Raw genomic sequence first — 20,915 nt, forward strand, 5'->3', positions numbered from 1 at the left:
CAATTAAACTCAATTACACAAATTTTGTTGATAGGATTTGGTAAAAAAGTAGGAAAAGTAGGACAAAACCGAGAAAGTAGGACAAAAGTAGGACATTTTACCAAAAAAGTAGGAAAAGTAGGACAAGTGGGAGCCCTGCATTAAGCAAAATAAGCACATGCTTAGGGCATCACGAGAAAAGGGGGCACAACAAAAAGTAGCCAAAATGATTTTTTTTATGTACAATGTTTTCCAGCATCAATCATATGGCAGAAAATCATAAAATTTTCAATTGATTGTATAGTTGAAGATATTCATCAGAAGAATGGCACAAATACAGAAAAATTTATAATATTGCAAACTGTGCAGATCATGTTAATACTGAGTTTTGGAATGAGATTTCGTGTCATTTCTATAAAGTTAGCTTGACTCATTTTAACAGCATCATGAGGCACTTTGACAAAGTGATTTTTCTGGGGAGGGGGCCCTCTCTACCTCTACCAGCTAAAAATTCCTGCCTACCGATTTGCATACTAACTCTTGTGTGCAAATTGTAAACAGATCTATCTACTTGTATCCAGATGAGACTCATGCATTAAAAAAACAAATCATTATCATTCCCATATGATAAATACTAAATCAATACAAAAATGACAAATTTATGAGTAAGCCAAGTTCTGCACAATAAGGACATGGACTTAAAAATGCTCAAATCTTTGAGTCATTAGCAGATCGACTGCATGGTTTTATCTTATAGTTAATTATTATTATCCGTGAGAGACAGTTTTGGCACTTTTCTGGTATGTAAGTCACACCAGTAAAATAACCCAGAAAACTTCCTGGTGTGTTCCCAGACAAATGAAATGCGTCAAAAATTGTCTCCTGGTAGTTCAGTGGTTAGGGAGCTAGCCTCTGATTGTGCAGCCTGGGTTCGAATCCCAGTTCTTTGATGTCCACTAAAAATTTCCTGGACAGATTTTATGGATCTCTTGGGAGTGCGTGTGGATTGAAATTTTACACAAAAACTTTTTTTTTTTGCTTCTGCATTTTGCTGCGCAGCCTAGAACCACCTTTTTGCAGCTCGATCTAGAATCCTAGAATATAGGTATGAAGACACTTTAGTTTGATCTACCATAGAAGTAAAAGAAATACTAACCGATTGCAACTCAAAAATGCATCTGAAAGAACAGGTATCCAATGATTATGGTTCACCAAAAATTATGCAATATCAGCCGTTCCAAAATTCAGTGGCAGCATTTGAAGCCACTTTGTGACATCTTAACAAGCACTTGATGAGAGATAATATCTTTAAAAGTTTTTAAAATATTTTGAAAAACATCTAAAAATTTAAGGTTTGTCTTATTTGGGAAATGCGAAAGAAAAATTCCAAAATCTTCCAAAGATTTCCCAAAAATGATCAAAGAGATATTATCAATGATTTGTAAGTTTAAAAAGTCTCCCCTTCCCCCCCCCCCTTTTTTTTTCCTGTGTCTGTGCTTAAAAAATTCAAATCATAATTCTGCCTCAGATTAATTACTTCTGAAGTATAAAGTTTCATTTAATGTTTTTTTTTCCTTCATAGATTCAATAGAGTTATATATACTTTTAGAGACGGGGGGCACCAAAACCATTCAAGTGCTTATGGCCTTCAAACGTTTTGATCTGACCCTGGTGGTCATTGTTCCAGTTGGTTCCAAAAATATGGTTGTTGTTCAGAGATTACAGTAATTTGGAAGTGGCCGTTAAAGGAAGTTTTACTGTAAATAGAATTTAATCAGTGAAGTCAATGGTGGGGCTACATAACACACCCAAATTTTCGGAAAAAGACATGCAAATATTTTATTCAAGTATCTCACAGTACAATCTTATTTAGTATGGATCCATGTTTTGCCAAGCAGGTTGGAATAGAGTGTCTTCACTGATCTAATGGTATTTAGATTATTGGAATAAGAAATGTTTTGTGACTAATCATATTGTCACTCATTCATATTGTTATAAATACAATATTATCAGGCCCGTCACTTGAGGGAGTCAGGGGTTGCTTGTCTCTGTCCGGGATTTAAAAAACACACTAGAAATTGCATATTTACACTAGAGATGTTAGGTGAGAATATTCTCGGAGAACGAGAATATTCTCCGGGATGTAAAAATTGGAGAATAATCGAGAATATTCATTTTTCCTTTAAATAATTTTAATTTTTTTACTAATTTTGTTTATATTGTGAAATATAAATCAATTTTCATTGCCTGAAACATTTACAACAAAACAATTTTTGGTATAATCACCCCCAATGACAACTTTTAGTTCTAGAATATTTTCAGAATATTCTTCAGGTCATGATGAGAGGTTTGGTTATAAAGATTTTAGAAACCTTTAGATTAAAACTTTAAAAAATTATTTTAAAATTAGATAAATTTTCAGAAATAAGTTCATTCAGGAGAGACTGACACGAGACTGAATGAGACTTCATAAGACTCATTCATACAAAGTTATAGTGTCTGTTATTTTGTTAAATCTCCCACAAATCTTCACAACAAAAGAAATTAAATCAAAAAGTTGATTGATAAAGGAAGCTATTCTTATATAATCACCTTCATTCTAAGAAATAGAATGAAGAAACAATCAGAACTGTTGTTTTCTTCATTGCACATACACTTAAATTCTGTAGTACTCACATTTCTTTAAAAGTTGTGCAATTAAGCCCTGTTGGTTTAATTTTCTTGCTTTCAAACTTTAATATTGTGCTCTACATACTTCAATATTCCCATCTTTTTGACGAGAAGAGAGACGGGGACAGAGAATATTCTTTGAAAGGACTACTAATTACTAGAGAATATTCTTATCAAAAATAATTATTCTCAAGTTATTTATCGAGATTAATATAACATATATTCTTGATAATACTCTCTAGAAAGATTTTGATAACTGAAGAATATCCTCATTGAGAAGAATATTCGAGAATATTCTCTCTCTGGAAAGACTATTATTAACTTCAGAATAATTCCTATTTTCTATAAGAATATTCCCCCAGTAATTTATGAAAGCAGTTCTTCCAGAGAATATTCTCAAGGATATTATATGTAACTGTCTATAAATAACAGGAGAATGTTCTCATCAAGAACTTATAAGAATATTCTCAAGTTATTTATAATAGTAGTCCTACCAGAGAATATTCTCAAATATTTTCCTTGATGAGAATAATCTCCGAAAGATTATTCTCGAGAATTTTACATCTCTAATATACACATACATATATTTATATGTTTTTTGTTCTAAAAATCCTTTAATCTGATTTAAAATATTTGTGCTCAAAATATATATATATATACATACACTGAGTACATGTTCTTTGCCTCCCCTTCAGCAGGAAAAATTAAAATGACAGTCCTGAATATTATCATAAAAAAGGAAATTTGTCATATGTTATAATACCACATTCAGAGGTGATCCATAATCTGTCCACTGCAAATGATCTTCAATTTTTTGACTGGTTGAGGACAAAGGAGTTTCACATCTTGAATCTGTATTCAGAATGCTGTAAATTTATAAGCATTCATAATGAGTAGAAGAATCTAATCTTTGAAGCACGATTATGAAAAGTAGGCTATCAGTATAAACAGAGATTTTCGTTACAAGACTCGTTTCATACAAAGTTATAGTGTCTGTTATTTTATTAAATCTCCCAAAAATCTTCACATTTTTTTTTAATTTTTATTTCAAAGACATGCACACACAATAGGAACATAGTACAAAAACAGAGTGAACGACTATATACAAAACAATACAATATAGACTACACTAAAAACGAAAATAAAGAAAACTAAACATACACTTCGTAACCTGTAGGGATTTTAAAAGATCCTTCTGTCACGTCTAGATGAGATATTAATTTGAAATTGTTTCGATGCAACAACGTTGGTTACAGTATTTTAGTTAGTGATTATTAGGGCTAGGATTTTTATGGCTTGAAAGCACAATGGTAATACGAAGGTTCTTAACAGCTAGTTGATGTGAAGATATATCCTCGGGATATATAATCCATTAATAGTTCAATATTTTTGGCGCTGTATATGGGTAACTTGTTTGAAAATGTGTTTCACTTGTTATTGGGATGCAATGCATTTTTATATGTCTGGCTTAATTTATATTTTGTTTTATTAACCAATTATTATTTAACAATGCATATTTTCAAATCCTGTACATATAGTTTTGTCTCAGTGTTAATGTCATGGCATTCTATTTTATCTGGCTTAGAAGAATATGTTATCTGGGAACTTATTTTATTGTATACGTTATTCAGTAGATTTATGTTGCGATCATATGCTCCCCTCCCAGGAAAAAATTCTGTAATTTACTATGGAACATGTCCACGCATAGAATACATCTTTAAGGTTTTTTATTAACAATATATCTAAGTTCATGTATCTGGAGGTAAAGGGCACCATGCCACAAAAGGGAAATTTCACAGGAGAGCCATTTAAAATTTTTTCATAGAGTCTTTCTCTGAAACTCGCTTGTTTTAAAGTGAATATCTTTGATGTTCATCGAAATAAGACAGTGTCCCCCCGTACGGAGCTGTGGTGGTCAAGTGGTCATAGTGATGGACTCACGTTGTGAGGTCTTGGGTTAGAACCCCACTGTTACCACAGTGGTGGTTGGCTGAAGTTGGTTTTCTGTGATTCCCAACTTCAAGGCACAAATATGAGCTAATCTCTCCCTTAAAAATTCTCACCACAGAGAGCAATAGACCTACAAACAGTACAAAATGTAATTCAATTATAACACATCACTCACTTCACTTACTAACTGAAACGGCGACCCAGTCCATTTTCAAAAAACACTCACTCCACTTCTGAAATATTCATGGCAGCACTGAAAAATCCAGCAACAAACTTCATGGAAGTTTCACTATACATACACACATATTCTAACATGTACCGATTCGTTGGAAGTTCCGTAGAGGAATATGGACGAGACGCATGTTCGGTTTAGTAAACAGAAAAATATGCACACAACACTACATACACACTCATACTGTTAGGTACACACACAGTTACACTTCCGGCACAACTCACTAGGTGGTAAATCACCCATAGATGGTGATAAACCTGAGTTGTGCACGGTTTGAAAGAATCTGTGTCGTGTAACGAAAGTACAGAAAATGAAGACCATCATTTCAATTTCGAAAAAAATGGACATAGTACCCTTTACTCCAGACTATACATATATAACACATCTGTGAAAACTCATTTTTCTAATTATTTTCTTACAATGCATGTGCTGCTATACATTATTAATTTGTATGCACATTATTGCTATGAATGATAAAAGTCAACAAAAGCAATTTTGATTTTTAAAAATCATTTATAACCCACTATAGGATTGATATTGTTTACATCCGATAATGAACTAGAATGTTGACATGCAATAAACCTCACACAAACACGACTTACCTCACATATTTTCAGTACAAAATAACACTTACAAATGAAATTATGAAATATCAATTACGTAATCAGAATTATAACACTTGACAACCATTTAAATACAAACTATTAATTTCACAAAATTTTTAAAGTCAATGGCTGCTAGATTGTTTACATATTATTTATAATACATATAAATTTAAACAATTGGAAAATTAAAAATTCCACAATGGCTGAGAGAATTTAATACATGCCGTGAGAACTTTTGAGGAAACATGTCTAATCTACGGCGTCTCTAAAAAATGAAAAACCTTGCTTCCATCATTTTTTTTTTTCAATCGGCTTCGGATGTCCGGGCGACCTGGACTACATCCAACTCCAAGCTAAAGTTTATTTTTTATCGAAGGTGGCGCTGCTTTCATATACCACCACTTCTTCTTCTTCAATTATACAGGGCTTTATGCCTTCGGGCCATCTCCTGTTAGAGAAAAATATTCCACAAGAGCATAGAACCACTGAGCTATAATTAAAGCTTACTTAAGTTTACTTATAGCTCAGTGCATAGAACATGTCATAAAAAATATGCTAACGAAAGAGTTACCATCAAACACAGAACACATAGGAATTCCAACAATTTCCATTCTTCCCTCTTCTTCAGAAGGGTATGGTGAAAAGAAAAGAAAAAAAAAACACTCACCAGACAAAACAAACGCAGATGGAGATGTTATATGAGACGGAGAAGAAGTCTTCAGGCTTAGAGGACGATGCTAAGCCGCTTTAAAATTATATGATGACATGGAGTCCCTGGATGAGTGTGTGGTAAACAAAAATGAAACCAAACAACCAAGGCAGAAAAAGACACAAAAAACCAAACGAGAGAAAAAAAAGAGGAGGGAAGAGAACAAAAAAAAAAAATCACGAGAAACGTTGACTGAGGGTAACAAATCTCTCAAAGCTACGGATAATGCTTTCAGGCCTGCCTGAACAGAATTCAGACCAACAACTAACTGATGGAGAAAGAGAACTGAAAGTTGAGAAACGAGCCTGGGAGAACCTAATACAAGAAAACAAAAAGTGAGAGGAAGTTTCAAAAATCTTGCATCGTAGACAGAGAGGGTTAGCCATTTTCCTAATACGATGGAGGTAATCATTCAAGGGAGCTCTATTGCAAATGAGTTTGCATTATTTGAGCCTGAGCCCCCCCCCCCCCCAACATTTTTATTAAGTTAACGCCTATGCCTGGAGGACGATAAAAATTAACAACATACATAGAAAAATTGTTCAGAAAAGCTTGAACAATCATAATTTCAAAAAAAGGATCAGGAATTTTCGATATCAAGGATGAAGAAAGAGATGAATTCACCGCGGTCACTAAACCACCACCTGGGAGAAGTCGATCATTTCTAAAAATTTGAAAACCAGCAAGAAAAAAATAGTTCTCCGGTTCCAGAAAAGTCTCCTGTAAACATAACATATCATAGTTTAAACAAGAATTTCTGATAAAGGCCGATTTGGACTTGATGCCTCGGACATTCCATTGAAGAACTCTAAAATTCATATTATTCATAATTTTTTTTTTTGGAAAGGATTAACATATTTGATTGAAGAGAGGGAAAAAGCAACAAATTTTCTCACCGTAAAAAAAAAAAAAAAAAATTAAATAAATAAATCACTTATATATATATTTTTTTCTTTCTTCCTGAGAAAGAAAAAAGGAAATATCTAGAGAGCGAGAAAAACACAGTAGGAGAGGGAGGGGGAAAAAATCCAACCAAACTCGATTTGATCACAAAAATGAGAGAACATCTGAACTACTGTCAGATGAGGTAAAGAAAAATAAGAAAAACCCATTATCAAACTCTATAACAGTGAGAAAGGAAAAAAGATCAAGCGAGAAACAAATTTAATCGAGAGGGGGAAAAAACGGGGGGGGGGAAGACAAAAACGAAATAACGTGAAAACTAGGTTCCTACATTTGAGGCAGTCATTTTTCAGCCTCTTAGCTTAACCCTTTCCGCAGGAGAACTATAGAAAATGTTCGACTCAGGATCTTGAGAAAAGTCACTATCATCATTGTGCTCAGGGGGCAAAGGTTGATTGAAGATAGCAGTCGAACGACCAGAAGTGTCCATATTCACATTCGAATTAAGTGGCGGTATTATATTCACCTTATGTACAGCTAGGTTAACCGAATTGACTATTTCGGGAATTAACGCTCTGATAGTCATTCAGCGATTCCTGAAGACTTATTTTCAGATCTTTAAGCACAATTTCTTTAATGGCAGACACTTCCGCTTGGACCAGGGAACTGATCTCAGCCTTGAGAGCACTAAAGTCAGATGACATGGAAATGCTGGTCCGAGCAGCATATGAAGAGGGATTCATTTTACATCTTGCACGAGCGACGTTTATTGGAACATGATGTTCGGCTTTATATTGGTATGCTTTTGACTCCAAGATATAAGCAGGGCACTGACGGTCGGAGGCAAGATGAGTGGAAGCCTTACAGTTAATGCAGGAGATAGGGTTTTGGCAGGTTTCGTGGTTATGATTTTGGCCGCATCGTTTGCAGACCTGAGATGACACTTTACAAAACTTTGAGAGGTGAAAGAAGCTCCAGCAGCGATGGCATTGATTAGGACACTCAATAAATTTACGTGGCCGGAATATCAAGAACCATAACTTTATTTCCGGTGGAATGTTCCTACCAAGAATCGTAACCAGAACAGTTTGTAAGGGAATTCATTTCTTTTATAAATCTTCGAATACCGATGACCTGTAACCCCTCCGATTGCAGTTCTTCCGCAATTTCCACTACTGCAATATCACACGGAATATTTAGTAGAAATTTGGAGGTAATAGAATCCTTCAAAAGGACCGATTTAACGGGAATATTCAAAATATTTTCTATTTTTACTATATCTTTCGCAGTGTGAATATTTTCCGTAGAAATTAACAGTTCACTAGAGCGCGTAAATCGAATCTCTGAGATGCGTTTAGGATCCGAGATCTTAGAGCAAATATCCTTTTTCAGGCTCAAAGGCCTGGATCTGGGAATAATTTCTGTACCCCCCCAAGTAGTCGCCTGACGTCAAATATGACGTGAAAATTTGGTCATTTTCTCTGAATGACGTCAGTCAAAAAAAAATCACGTCATTTCAAAGTCATTTAATGACCACGAACAATAAAGGTCAAGAAATAACGTGATTCTTGATGACCTTAATGAAATATCAGGTCATTTCATGACCTTATTAGCCATGAAGGTCATGAAATGACGTGATTTTTTATGGCGTAAACGATTTTGCGTCATAAAAATCACGAATTTCTTTCCAACTGAAAAATTCTGTTCCGGAAGAAAATATCAAAATTATCCAAAATGTTTGTTAATGAACCTTCAGAGGGTGTTTCAAAATTACCGTAGGCCTATTCGTTACTGGTTTTCACAAGATAAATGAAGTACTTTTAATTGCGATTTTGTTTTGAATGGAAATGCAAAATTTTTCAATGAGTAATTGTTCATATAAATTTATCAACGTACATTATATAAATTATAATTGCATCCATATAATGTTTTTTACGGACGATCAGAAGATCTGTGAAATCTGTCAAAAATTCAAAAAGATGCAACGAATTCATTGATCTAAAAAAATGAATTTTTTAAAAACTTTTTTTTTCGATAATTATAAATAACGCAAATAATTATATTTATAATTATATTAATATATTTTTCATGGATAAAAAAATAAAATAAAACGAAAAAATAACTGCCATCGGCTAAACTCAGCAAGAGATTAAACGGTAATTGTAATATAACTAATCAATACTTTTGAAGTCTTCATTAAATAACACCAGGTGGTTACTGCTACGATAGCGCGATCGGTTAAGGCATGGCGTGACGTACATAGGGACAATCCGGAGAGAAACTAGGTTCGACTCCGACCTGCGCCAGAAAGTGATACTTTTTTTTCCCCCGTCTCTTCAAATAGCGCCATCTATCTTCTGAAAGTCTAACTATTTGCAAATGGTCATTTTTTTGACGTCATTTTTGACGTTTCCAAAATGGACATAATGACCATTTTATCACGTCATGTTTGAAACATTTTATGACTTCCAAAAAACGTTTTTATTGACGTCAGGCGACAACTTGGGCCGAAAACTTGAAAGTTAGCAAAATGCGAGGGGACTCACCAAAACCGTCCATGATGTCTTCATCAGTTAACGGCGCATTCCAATTATGAATTGTAGACGAGACTTTGTCTGCACTGCCCGCTGGCTGTGTATCTATTTGAACAGCCATAGCTGCACATTTGAAGGAGTCAAGCTAGACCCCGGAAACGGGCAAGGCCCTAACCAAGAGCCTTGACCTTCACTTCAGGAAATTAAATAAAAATACTACTGAAAATTCATCAAATAGAGAAAACTGTACTTAAAGGGGGAAACACTAGTAAAAAAATAAAATAAAAATTAAGAGAAAAAAAAATTAAGTAAATTGTAAGGCTCAAACGCAGAACGAGAGGGGCGTAACGCCAACACCCCAGACCACGCCACAGACCATAATATACCACCGCAAATTTCGAAAATGGCGTGATGGCAACAGCCATGCCAAGGTTAGAGGGGGAAATAAAAGTTTTTATATACAGTAATTATATTTCTTCTCGATGGATAAACCTGATTATGTTTTGAAAGCCGAACATCATTGCTTACCGTGCATAATGTATTGACCATACGTCCCACTTTTGAAATAGTACTCCAGGGAGCGGACGAATGAGAAGCCGAATGCTTTGCTTATACCTTTGCTTTCTTTGACATTGCAGAACAAATTCTGGGTGAGGCATGGCCCTACCCACCATCCTAGAGCAGCCCTCCCCCTCCCCAAGTCAGACTTCTGAACGAGGTGCAAAAAGAGGCCAAGATTCCACAAAAGACACCTTAAACGTCCAACTCCGAGACAGGAAACTACTTTGCAGGCTCTAGACCAGTGATTCCCAACGTGGGATTTAACGCCTCCTGGGGGGCGGTAGAAAGTACGGGTATAACATAGGCTCCTATGGGTTAGATTGCGTTGGGGGAAAAAAATTCTGAAAGGGGCGATGGGACAAAAAGAGGTTGGGAAACTATGGTCTATAGCAGTTTCTCAACCTCTTTTTGTCCCATCGCCCCCTTCTTCAGAATTTTTTCCTCCCAATCTAACCCATAGGATCCTATGTTATACCCGTACCTCCCCCTATAGTTTCCCAACCTCTTTTTGTCCCATCGCCCCCTTCTTCAGAATTTTTTTCTCCCAATCTAACCCATAGGATCCTATGTTATACCCATAGCTCTTACCTCCCCCTGGGGGGCGTTAACGCCCACGTTGGGAATCACTGCCAAGACAGAGGAAACAAACACCCGAAAACCTCCCAACCAAGAACATGACCTATTGAAAAGTGGTCCATCACCCGGGCTGGCTGGCAAAGCTACAACGACGGGCTCGTCATAATCGATTCACCAGCGACTATAAAGAACTGACCCAACCATACTCTTAAAGTGAGCCGCACGTAATAGAGATACCCCACCCATAATATTCCCGGCGGGGAATTCCCTCTGATAAATTTCTAATATCGCAAACCACGTGTATTGAGATTCATACCGGATCCACGAGTGGAAATAAAATTTCATTAAAAAGTAAAAAAAAAAAAATCGGAAACTGCCACAGATTCGGTATAAATATGAATACACACGTGGCCTTTCATTTATATTAAAATTTATCGTGGGAACCCACCCGAACACGACCGGTGGGGTTGCCCCGACAAAAATATATCACAAAATACATATTCAACAGGTTTATAAACAGAAAAAAAGTATTTTACATTCGGTCTTGAAATAGACAAAGTTTGAAGGCACCTGCTATCGCCTTTTCAAAAGGGCATTCATCTTTGTGACGTTCCTATTGAATTTCTTCGTTTGGTCCTTGAGTTTCTTCGTCTCACGCACTATCGCTTTCTTCAAACGGACTTCGGTTTCGCTGCGGGTCGTAGGCCCCTTCTTCTTCTTTTTTGCGCCGGTTATGATGCAATACCTACAAACAGACTTTTTCTGCACTGTCCCGATCTTCACTAGGTTGTACAGCACCTTGACCAACTCCGGGTCAACAACATCTACGCCATACTTATCATGCATCTTTTGAAAAATCTTTCCCTCGTAGATCCATGCTTATCGTTGACGGCTATTATCGATTCTTTCAGCATCTCCTCTTTGGTAATCCTGGCTGCACGGCGCAAATTGTACCCAAAGATGGATGTGATCGCATTTACAACGACCGCCATTTTGTCACCGTTCTATAGATACAGATAGATAAACGTCCTCTAGCCTGCCACTGTTCTAGCTTTTGGAACATCTATATTAGAGTGATCAAAGCGTATTAAAGACGCTATTATTGATACGCTTTGAGAGCAAAGCCGCTTGTAAGTGGTCTTAATGCAGCTTTGTTACAGATACAGATAGATTAACGTCCTCTATGCCTGCTTAGGGCTCTAGGACAGCTTTAGTTCAAAACGTCAGAGTGCAATCTTGTATAAAAACATTTGCGAAGATGAAAAGGAACAACAGAACTGTGGGGAACAAAGTACAATGAAGAAACAGTCTTAGCAAAAAAAAACAACAAAACAAACTGGTAGATGATGCAAAGAGAAAAAAAAAAAAAAAAACCACAAAAATCTCAGCTCCTAGAAAAATGAAAGCAGCCAATGTTAAAAACGGTTACATTTTCCCATGAAAATTTCAAATTCCTTGATCAAAGTGCTCGGAGTCACTTCAATGAGTGTGTGCCAGTCAGATATCTGATTATTACCAAGGCCTACATTCTGCAGAAAGCATTCCCTAAAAATTTACCATTTGGGACACGTAAATAAGAAATGATTGTTAGATTCACAATTGTTGCCACAGATACAGTTAGGTGAACTTATTTGATGAATTCTGTGAAGGTAACCATTGGTAGGTGCTCTGTTGGTCATGAGACGATAAAAGAGTGATTCAAACTTGCGGCTAGTAAAATAGGGCGAAAATTTTTTAACAGCATCGAAGAAACGATCTGCAACTGGATAAAGGGGTTGATTACAAAAATATTGATGAGTTGATGATTGCCAATTTTTGTGTGAAAGATTAATCACATCCTCGAAGTAAGCATATGTAGGGAAAACTGGATTTTCGGAATCAACTGCTGTACGTGCTAGATGATCTGCAAGCTCATTGTAGAAGACACCCTTGTGGCCTGGACACCAAACTAATGAGATTCTTGTCGCCCGCAATGATGCTAAATATAAGGCATAAAAAGTTGCTAAAACCACGGAATGTGATTTTGGGTTGATGTTGGCGATTGCTTGAATAGCTGATTTGCTGTCGGATAAAATTATGTAGTTTTCATTACTGACAATGAATTTTAGTGCTGCGATCATTATTGCAACACATTCTCCAGTGAAGACAGATGAGCAATCATGGAGCGCTGCTTGAAATGAATTACGAGTTTTTGCACAGAAAATTCCAATAGAGGTATGAGCTCCTTTTGAGGCATCTGTAGCTATAATAGTAGAACAAGACCAGAATTTTTGTTCATGCTCATAAAATAGTTGCTTTGTGAGGAGATCATTTGATGATGTTTGAAATGGATGAGAACTGGTTGTGAATTCGCAAAAAACAGAGGTTGAAGAGGAATAAGTAAATTGTTGTCCTTGATGAATTGAATAATAGAAGGATCCAAAATTTTAGTTTGTGAGCCTTGACGGTCAAAACTGAAATTAGAACAGATATGTTTGAACACAGAGCTGTAATGGGAAGCTCTTGCTTTGATAATATGATTAGTAGCATTTTTTTAACAAAAACAGTGAAAATGGAGGTTTTCCACAGATGCTGAGTAACAGAGGAATCGGTGTTGAGATTGGAAGACCAGTAGCAATGCGAAGAGATTGGTGATAGATAGCAGAACACTTTTGAATATTTTTCTTGGAGCTATTATGCCACAAGAATGAACTGTAATTCATGAAGCTTGAAGTAATGTTAGAACAGATAGCCAAAAGTTTATGCCCTTTAGCTCCACGAAGCCTGCCTGCAATCAACTTCATGATATTACAAATGTTAATGGCTTTTTTGGAAATGTGATTGATCTGGGGGCTCCAACTCAGCTTTTGATCCCAAATAACTCCAAGAATCTTGATATTTTCCTCGTAATTTATCTGAGTACCGTTGATTTGGATATTTGGGAGAAAAGGAATATTTTTTTTTGTAAAAATGCTGTAACTGCATTTCTCAGTAGACAGAACAAATCCCCACTGATCCATCCAGTTTGAAACAAGGTTTAAGGCAGAATTCAATTCATCTGTAACAACATTCAAGTCTGATTTACTGATCCAAAGAAAAATGTCATCAGCATAAATGAAGGGATGAATAGAGTTGGGAAGGTGAGAAAGAATGTCAGAAATATAAATATTAAATAGCCATGGAGAAGTAACACATCCTTGAGGCAATCCCCTTTTTAAGTCAATCCAATCTGACTAATGGTTTCTCCAACTAATGATGCATCTTCTGTCCATCAAAAAATTCTCCATCCATTTAACGAAAGTACCATGAAACCCAAAAGATTTGAGCTTGTATAAAAGAGCAGAATAGATGACAGAGTCATAGGCGCCTTTAATATCAAGAGAAACAATGACGCCAAATTCTTTGAGCCTGAAAGTATTAGAAATAAAGCATTTTAAGTCATTAAGAAGGTTTTGAGATCCAGAACGTGGTTTAAAGGCATAAATGTTCGCTGGGAAGAGATTGTATTTTAATGAGATCCAGTTGAGTCTGTACAGAATTATTCGTTCCAAAATCTTCCGTTTTACGTTTGTTATTGTCAGTGGACGATAAGACTTAGGACAACTTGGGTTTTTATTAGGTTTGAGTAAAAAAATTACTTTTCCATACTTCCAATCCACTGGAATAGTTCCAGAGAGCCAAATTTTGTTGTATTCAGCACACAAGAGATGAATTTGATAGTCAGGAATTAAAGAGTATGATTTAGCGCTGATACCATCAGGACCTGGCGATGTGTTTGGAGTACGACGAATTGCAGATTTGAGCTCTCCAATGGTAATCGGAACATTCATCAAACTAGAGAAGTCTTGATGGGGGCCACTGAAACAGTCAAAGACCTTGTGAGTGTAATTATTTATAAGAGATGACTGGAGAAGATTTAGCTGATCCATAGGGTCCACCACTTCTAAATTGTTGACCTGGAACACAAGATGACGATCCACTTGGAGTTTAGACTGGATGAGTTTGAGTTTTCTAAGAATTGTAAAAATCTTAGGATAAGTGGCATGAATAAAAATATTTTCTGACATAAATTCCCTTTTTCGGAGGTTGAGCTCCTTCTTGAATTTTGCATTATTTTTCTTAAAGATGATCCAACACGGAGGACAAGGGCATCTCAGATATTGTCTGAATGACCTTTTCTTGCAGATGAGCAATGATCTTAAGGATGAATCAAAATACTCATTATACTGGTGAGGATGTGATTGTACCTTTTTTGTAGTTGATATGCAGGATTTTTCTACATGATCAGAAAAAGAGCAAGTATTGTCAAATGATGTCAACTTTTCCTTGAAGAAATCCCAGTTTGTGATGGCTATTTTGTGAGAAAATTTATTTACCCGAAGATTGATGTCGAGACATATAGGCAGATGATCACTGTCGTAAAGGGAGTCACTGCTGTACCAGTTAATTTTACCCATTAAGTTTGAAGAACAAAAACATAAATCTATTGTGTTAGACGAATTGCTTGAAAAATGAGTAGCACACTTGGGTTGGATCAGACAAACTGGGTTTTGATGAAGCCACAAAAAAAGATTTCTGCCAGCTGTGTCTGTCCGAGGACTGTTCCAAGAAGAATGGGACGAATTAAAATCACCAACAATGATGAATGGAGATGAGATTTTAGAAAGAATGGTATTCATGACTGTAGGGATTTCGGAAGTGTCAGCCAAATAGGTGTTTGCTATATGAATGTACTTGTTATGGAAATGAATCTTGATAATGATTACTTCAACGCCTTGAAGACAGAATTTATGAATAACGTGTGAAGGGTATGTAGAGCGAACAGAAGTGAGAACACCACCTCTGCCTGAGCTGTTGTCTCGGTCACATCTGTATGTTATAAAGTTTGGTAAGTGGAAACGGTCATTACATGTAAGGAATGTCTCCTGGAGACAAAGTACATCATAATATTTTTGAAAACGAAGAAGGTGTAATCTCTTGTTATTGATGCTGCGCAAGTTCCATTGAAGCACCTTCAATGATGTAAACATACAGAAAATTTAATAATCTTGACTAAAGTAGAAAGAACAAAATTTTGAAAACCATGAATAGCTTATTCAATGAAGTAAAATTGAAAATGAACATATCTGCAAATCTAGCAGTTGAACACAAAAACAGTACTGACTTGTACTGAAATAAGAGAGGGGAAAAAGAAAACCAAAAAACTTATCATTGATTATGATGGTTTGAACAGATTCGCTTTGGTGTGACTGTAGAGGACTCTAGCAATGGCTGCTGCGCAGGAGTATCCTTTGAAGGAGGAACTTGAAATTTATTTTTCTTATGAGGCAGTTCACTGGTGAATGCGGATGCGATCAGCTCGCTGTTAAGTGCAGATGACAATAGTGGTACAGCTTCCTTGATGACTTGAGATATCAGATCTGGAACAATTGACTGAATAGCTTCAGTGATCAGTGCATGCATGGAGATTTTCACATCTTCAATTATTTTTTCATGCATTGATTCGATTTCTTTACGGACCAAATTTTGGATATCGATTTTTAAGTCTGTGATAGTTGATGGCACACAATTTATACTTGCTCTGTCAGCAAAAGTTGGCGATTTATCTTGGAAGAATTTGCGAGCTTGATGAATTGGAATCCGCTTGATTGTTTTGTACTTGATTATTTCTGCCTCTTTAATAAATGTTGGGCACTTCTTGTCCATGGGATCATGACCTTGAGCGCAGTTTATACATTTAGGAGCATTTGAACATGATTCTGTATCATGATGATCACCACAGGTCCTACAGATAGTGTTCGTAACTGGACAAAATTTAGTACGATGGGTAAATTTGAAGCAACGAGTGCATTGGCTTGGTTTTTCTATAAACTCTTGAGGATGGAAGATTTGGAACCATAATTTGAGATCAGCAGGAATGGAACTGCCCAAGATGGTAATTAACAAAGTATTTGTGGGTATTTTATTTTTCACAAAACGTCTAATGCACAATGGAACCAAACCATTGTCCATCAGCTCTAAAGCCACATCACTCAGCTTTTCGGAACATGGAATATCTCTCAGAAGCAGTTTTGAAGATAATGTATCAGTAAGTAGAGTCGCTCTGACCCGAATATTTCCATTAGAGGACAGCGATAGGGCCTCCAATACAACTTCAGGTGATGCTGAAGTGAGAAGTAGGTCACCATTTCTTGCGAATCGGATTTCATCGATGAGTTTTGCATTCAGGAATTTTTGTTCAAGGCACATACGTAATTCCTTGGGCTTTGATTTTGGGATGGTCGTATCTCCAACAATCTTGACGGTGAACTGTAAGTTTGATCCAGATAGATTTTGAATAATGTCCTTGGGGCCGATGTCCGAAACACAGAGATTATTTTCCGCCGATGTAGAAGGTAAGTCATTCAATGTCTCCATGGGAGAAAACATATTAGAGGATAGAGAATTCAATGATTGATGGTATTCATTGGGAGAGAACAATGCAGTATTAGAAGTATCTACACCTACGTCACTGAAGAAACACCCCAGATACTAACTAGTTGACCAAAAAGAGCAAAATAAATATTATATATACGTTTGAACACTGAAAAAAAAAACGACAAAAGCGAAGAATTAAGCGAAACAGAGAAAAAAAAACCCCTGAAAATTTAGCAAACAGGAAGAAAAAGCCGACCTCAAACGCGTGACGAATAAGCCGCCATTTTTTTCTCCCACCAACCAACAGCTTTGTTTGAGAGTGATTAGAAAAGTCTGTGTCGAGGCGGCTTTGACCGAAACATGGGTGCAATCAAAGCGCTTGAAGAGGGAGCTTCTCTGCAAGCGCTTTGGGTGCAATTACAATTACAGTTATACAGGGCTTTCGGCTACTATGACTATTCCCTTCGCGCGCGCATAGGCTTCAATTATTGTTCCTGAATATTCATATCAAAACCGTCCACTGTCAACAATAACAGTCCTGTAAAGATTTGAACGTCAACAAGATAGTTTTGCTACGCGTGGGAGTATTTTTTTTTCTCGAAACTAGTAAAAACTAGTAAGATGAAACGACTAAATTTCTAACAGGACGGTAAGTGGGTTTGTACTAATCTAAGAAGCCCCTGTAAATCGAAATCCAAGTTGTGACCCTTGGCTCAATAATCCGTGGTTTAAGCCCAGGGTAGGACCCATGTTGTAGGACCCATCTTGGATAGTGCACTGGGCCCACCCGGGCACCTCAAGAGAAAAGGGGCCTAAAAAAAAATGAGACGAGTGAAATTTTCAAGAATTTCCCAGGTAGGGCCTCAGAAATATCACTCGGCCCGGGCCCCCCCATGATGCTCTTAAGACAGCCCTGGTCTTGGGAGCCCCTGCGAATCAACTTTGGGTCGTGACCGATAGCTCAAGAATCCCTGACTAAGAGTATTTGAGCGACCTATCTCGGAAGCCCCTACGATTCAATTATGAATCAGGACCAATAGCTCAACAGTCCCTGGCTGTGAATGGATTATACGACTCCTCTCAAAAAACTTCTCACTATATTTTTTCTCGACTTTGGAAAATAATTGTACTAATCCTATCTTTTTTTTTCCTGTCTTGCCACTAACATTATTTTTTAGTGTATAAACATGTATTTTTCAAACTTCAACCAATGTGAGATCACATTAACAGCAACATCAAGACATTGCCCGACAAGACTTTCCTCACAGCAAAATAATAATACTAATCACGTGAGGCAGTGCCCTATTGTGACAAAAAAAACTTTCCCGATTTATACACGCGTTCACTTTTCTACATATACATTACTCTCTTGTCTTTTTCTTTATCTGGAGTTCTCAGGGGGGGGGCCCAGCCCTGATGGTGACTTATGGCCCACGTTGAGGGCCAAAATTCACCTTAAAAATTTTGGTTCTGCTTCTGTCTGGTTCTTATTTTTGTGAGGCCCATGCATTAAGACGGCACTGCCCATAGGTTCAGAATCCTGGTTTAGAACATCCCTTGCCCAGGGACATCCTTGATGGTGAGAAGAGAATGCATAAAACCCCTGCAGGAAAGAAACTCGCTGAACTCTGCCCCCCCCCCCCCCCCCCCAGTGTAGGCATGGACCCGAGGTGACATGCCTGGAGAGTTGATTATGGGTTTATTAGATCACATATTTCACACACCTATTTTTCCTATTTAATTTGACTCTCGAGAGGAATGATCACCCATCTTCACTATCCGTACCTGGTTCAGGGTTTGAGAAATTGATCATATTTAAGAAATTTTGGAACAGTTATAGTGTAATCCGCCAGCAATTTTAATGACTTTTTTGAGCCAAACATGACCTCCAGACCAACCGTGACCACTGCTCTGTCCCCCTAGTGCAGGCATCCTCAACCCGCTGCTCACAAGCACCACAGTGCTTTTGGAAGTACCCAGAGTGCTCTATACTAGTGTTCGATTCGTGCTCGCGATCACTTGATCAACGCCCCCACATAAACCGCTTGTACAAATTGTATTGATGGATTGAAATCATATTAATTTCATGCATTGATATGTTAAACGTGCCGTAAGGGTGCTCTTCTTGGAATAGCTGCAGTATGGTCTGTTACAACTTCAGCGACTTTTTCCCTGCGCTAAGTCAAGATCATTATGATAGAGCTCTGGGTTACTGTATTTTTCAACATCTTTCCAGTTTTCGCTGAGTGATACAGAGATGCCACTGTACCCTAATTACCCTGGGTCCCAGGACCAAGGGTAATAAAAAAATCTGTCCAGGTCCCTTTTTAATGAAAATGGGACCCTCTCGAAAAAATAATCTTGGAAAAAAAGTATGGTCCACACCTTCCCTCATAATTCACTGGTATCTCTATGAATTTTTTCCAGCATGGCCCAGGTCATCACCTGCTTATATATTTTCATTGAGACAGAGCAGCGGGCCATGTTCTGGGTAGGAGAATGAGGTATCTCTGTGAATCAAGAAATTTAATTTATTGCTAAAAACATGTTCTATCCGAAGGTTTATTTACTTTCATTGTCTACTAGTAGGAAAAGCCCTGAGAGAATTGAACATGTGGAATTCAGCACATGTAATAAATCTAAAACAAATATACAGTCGATTCCGCTTATAACGTTCCCATTTAGAACGTTTTTCCACTTGGTATGACATTGTCGTCATTCCAACTTAAAATAATTCTCATTAAGATTTCCTGTTTAAAGTGTTTTCCTGCTTACAATGCTTTTTATGACAGTTTTTGAAAAACGTTATAAGCAGAATCCACTTTAATTAACAGTTGGAGGCACACATTTATATAATATTACTAATAGATTGATTTATTAATTTCCTATGTGTGATTGATTTCCCATTTCTTTAAAAAAATCTTAGTTCTTTGAATAATATCTTCTGATTTAAATTTAAAGCAAATGAGATTCTCTCTGTCTCAGTACACTCTCCCTCAAACACTTATATTCTCTATCACTCAGACTTTCTATTCATATGAATCTTTGCGAAGCGATTTCCTGGTAGAATGACTTTATTTTCCCTCCCTGATGGTCCACCACTCTGATCTATCACCATTTAACTGTCACATATTTTCACTCCCGAATATGAGAGTCTTTGGTGCCAGAACCTAGGGGCTGAGTCCATTTGATCCTCCCGATAAATTTTGTAAAAGGGCTGAGGCCCCCAAATAATTTCTGAAAAAAACAATGCAACGCACCTTCCTCCTCCTGCCTATGCACTTGAGTCCTGTATATACGGGACGAGCAGTAACTTTCAGCCCCTCCAATGTTTTTTTCACGTTGGCGCCTCTGATGGAAGCTATGTCAGGTTTGTGTTGGTGAAACTCTAGCATGTTTGTGTGTGCCCAGCATTCAGCGTGTTTTGTGTTCAGTAGATGGGACCATCTATTCAGGGCTGCAACTAGGTACTTTCTCAAATGGAACAAGTACACATTTTGGCACTCAGTGTGATGTAGAAGAAGCAGTTATAAATGGTGAATTCTGCACCCCCTCTGGTCTATAGCCCGGAAGGGGGAAATAGACCTGCCTGCTCCCCTCCTCACCCTAGTTGCCGCCCTGAACCTATCCTCCAAATTTGTTTTTCATGGATTTGAAATCTAATGTATATATATTTGTGTTGTAGGTCTGTGTGATTTTTGGGGCAACCAGAGCTTTTTTCAAAGGAATAGCCAACTCAGAATTGGAAAACCTTAGAAAATCATATTTTTAGTTGATTACCACTGCGTAATAGCTGGTTC

At 37.1% G+C, this 20,915-nt stretch overlaps 2 protein-coding genes across 3 annotated transcripts in view; one reads left to right on the top strand and one right to left on the bottom strand.

Moving 5' to 3' along the window:
• Positions 1-5,788, bottom strand: part of Zir (dedicator of cytokinesis) — a 60,944-nt gene extending 55,156 nt beyond the window's left edge. Inside the window, exons 1-2 of the mRNA XM_089242892.1 lie at positions 5,661-5,788; positions 3,413-3,515 (exon numbers count right to left, since the gene is read on the bottom strand). Coding sequence (XP_089099018.1) covers positions 3,413-3,515; positions 5,661-5,683 — 126 coding nt within the window. The 5' untranslated portion in view covers positions 5,684-5,788. The remainder of the gene's footprint in view (positions 1-3,412; positions 3,516-5,660) is intronic.
• An 11,695-nt stretch (positions 5,789-17,483) lies between these two features.
• Positions 17,484-20,915, top strand: part of LOC149075522 (protein CIP2A-like) — a 43,434-nt gene continuing 40,002 nt past the window's right edge. The window contains exon 1 of one of the 2 annotated variants that reach the window (XM_089242893.1): positions 17,484-17,764. The gene's annotated coding sequence lies outside the window, so the exon portion shown is untranslated. The remainder of the gene's footprint in view (positions 17,765-20,915) is intronic. The other variant, XR_016194008.1, reaches the window with a different exon arrangement.

The sequence above is a fragment of the Pholcus phalangioides genome, unplaced genomic scaffold (genome assembly GCF_987345545.1).
Source record: "Pholcus phalangioides strain wild (caught in Gottingen) unplaced genomic scaffold, Ppha-v1.0 ptg000015l_1, whole genome shotgun sequence".
NCBI classification, from domain to species: Eukaryota; Metazoa; Arthropoda; class Arachnida; order Araneae; family Pholcidae; genus Pholcus; species Pholcus phalangioides.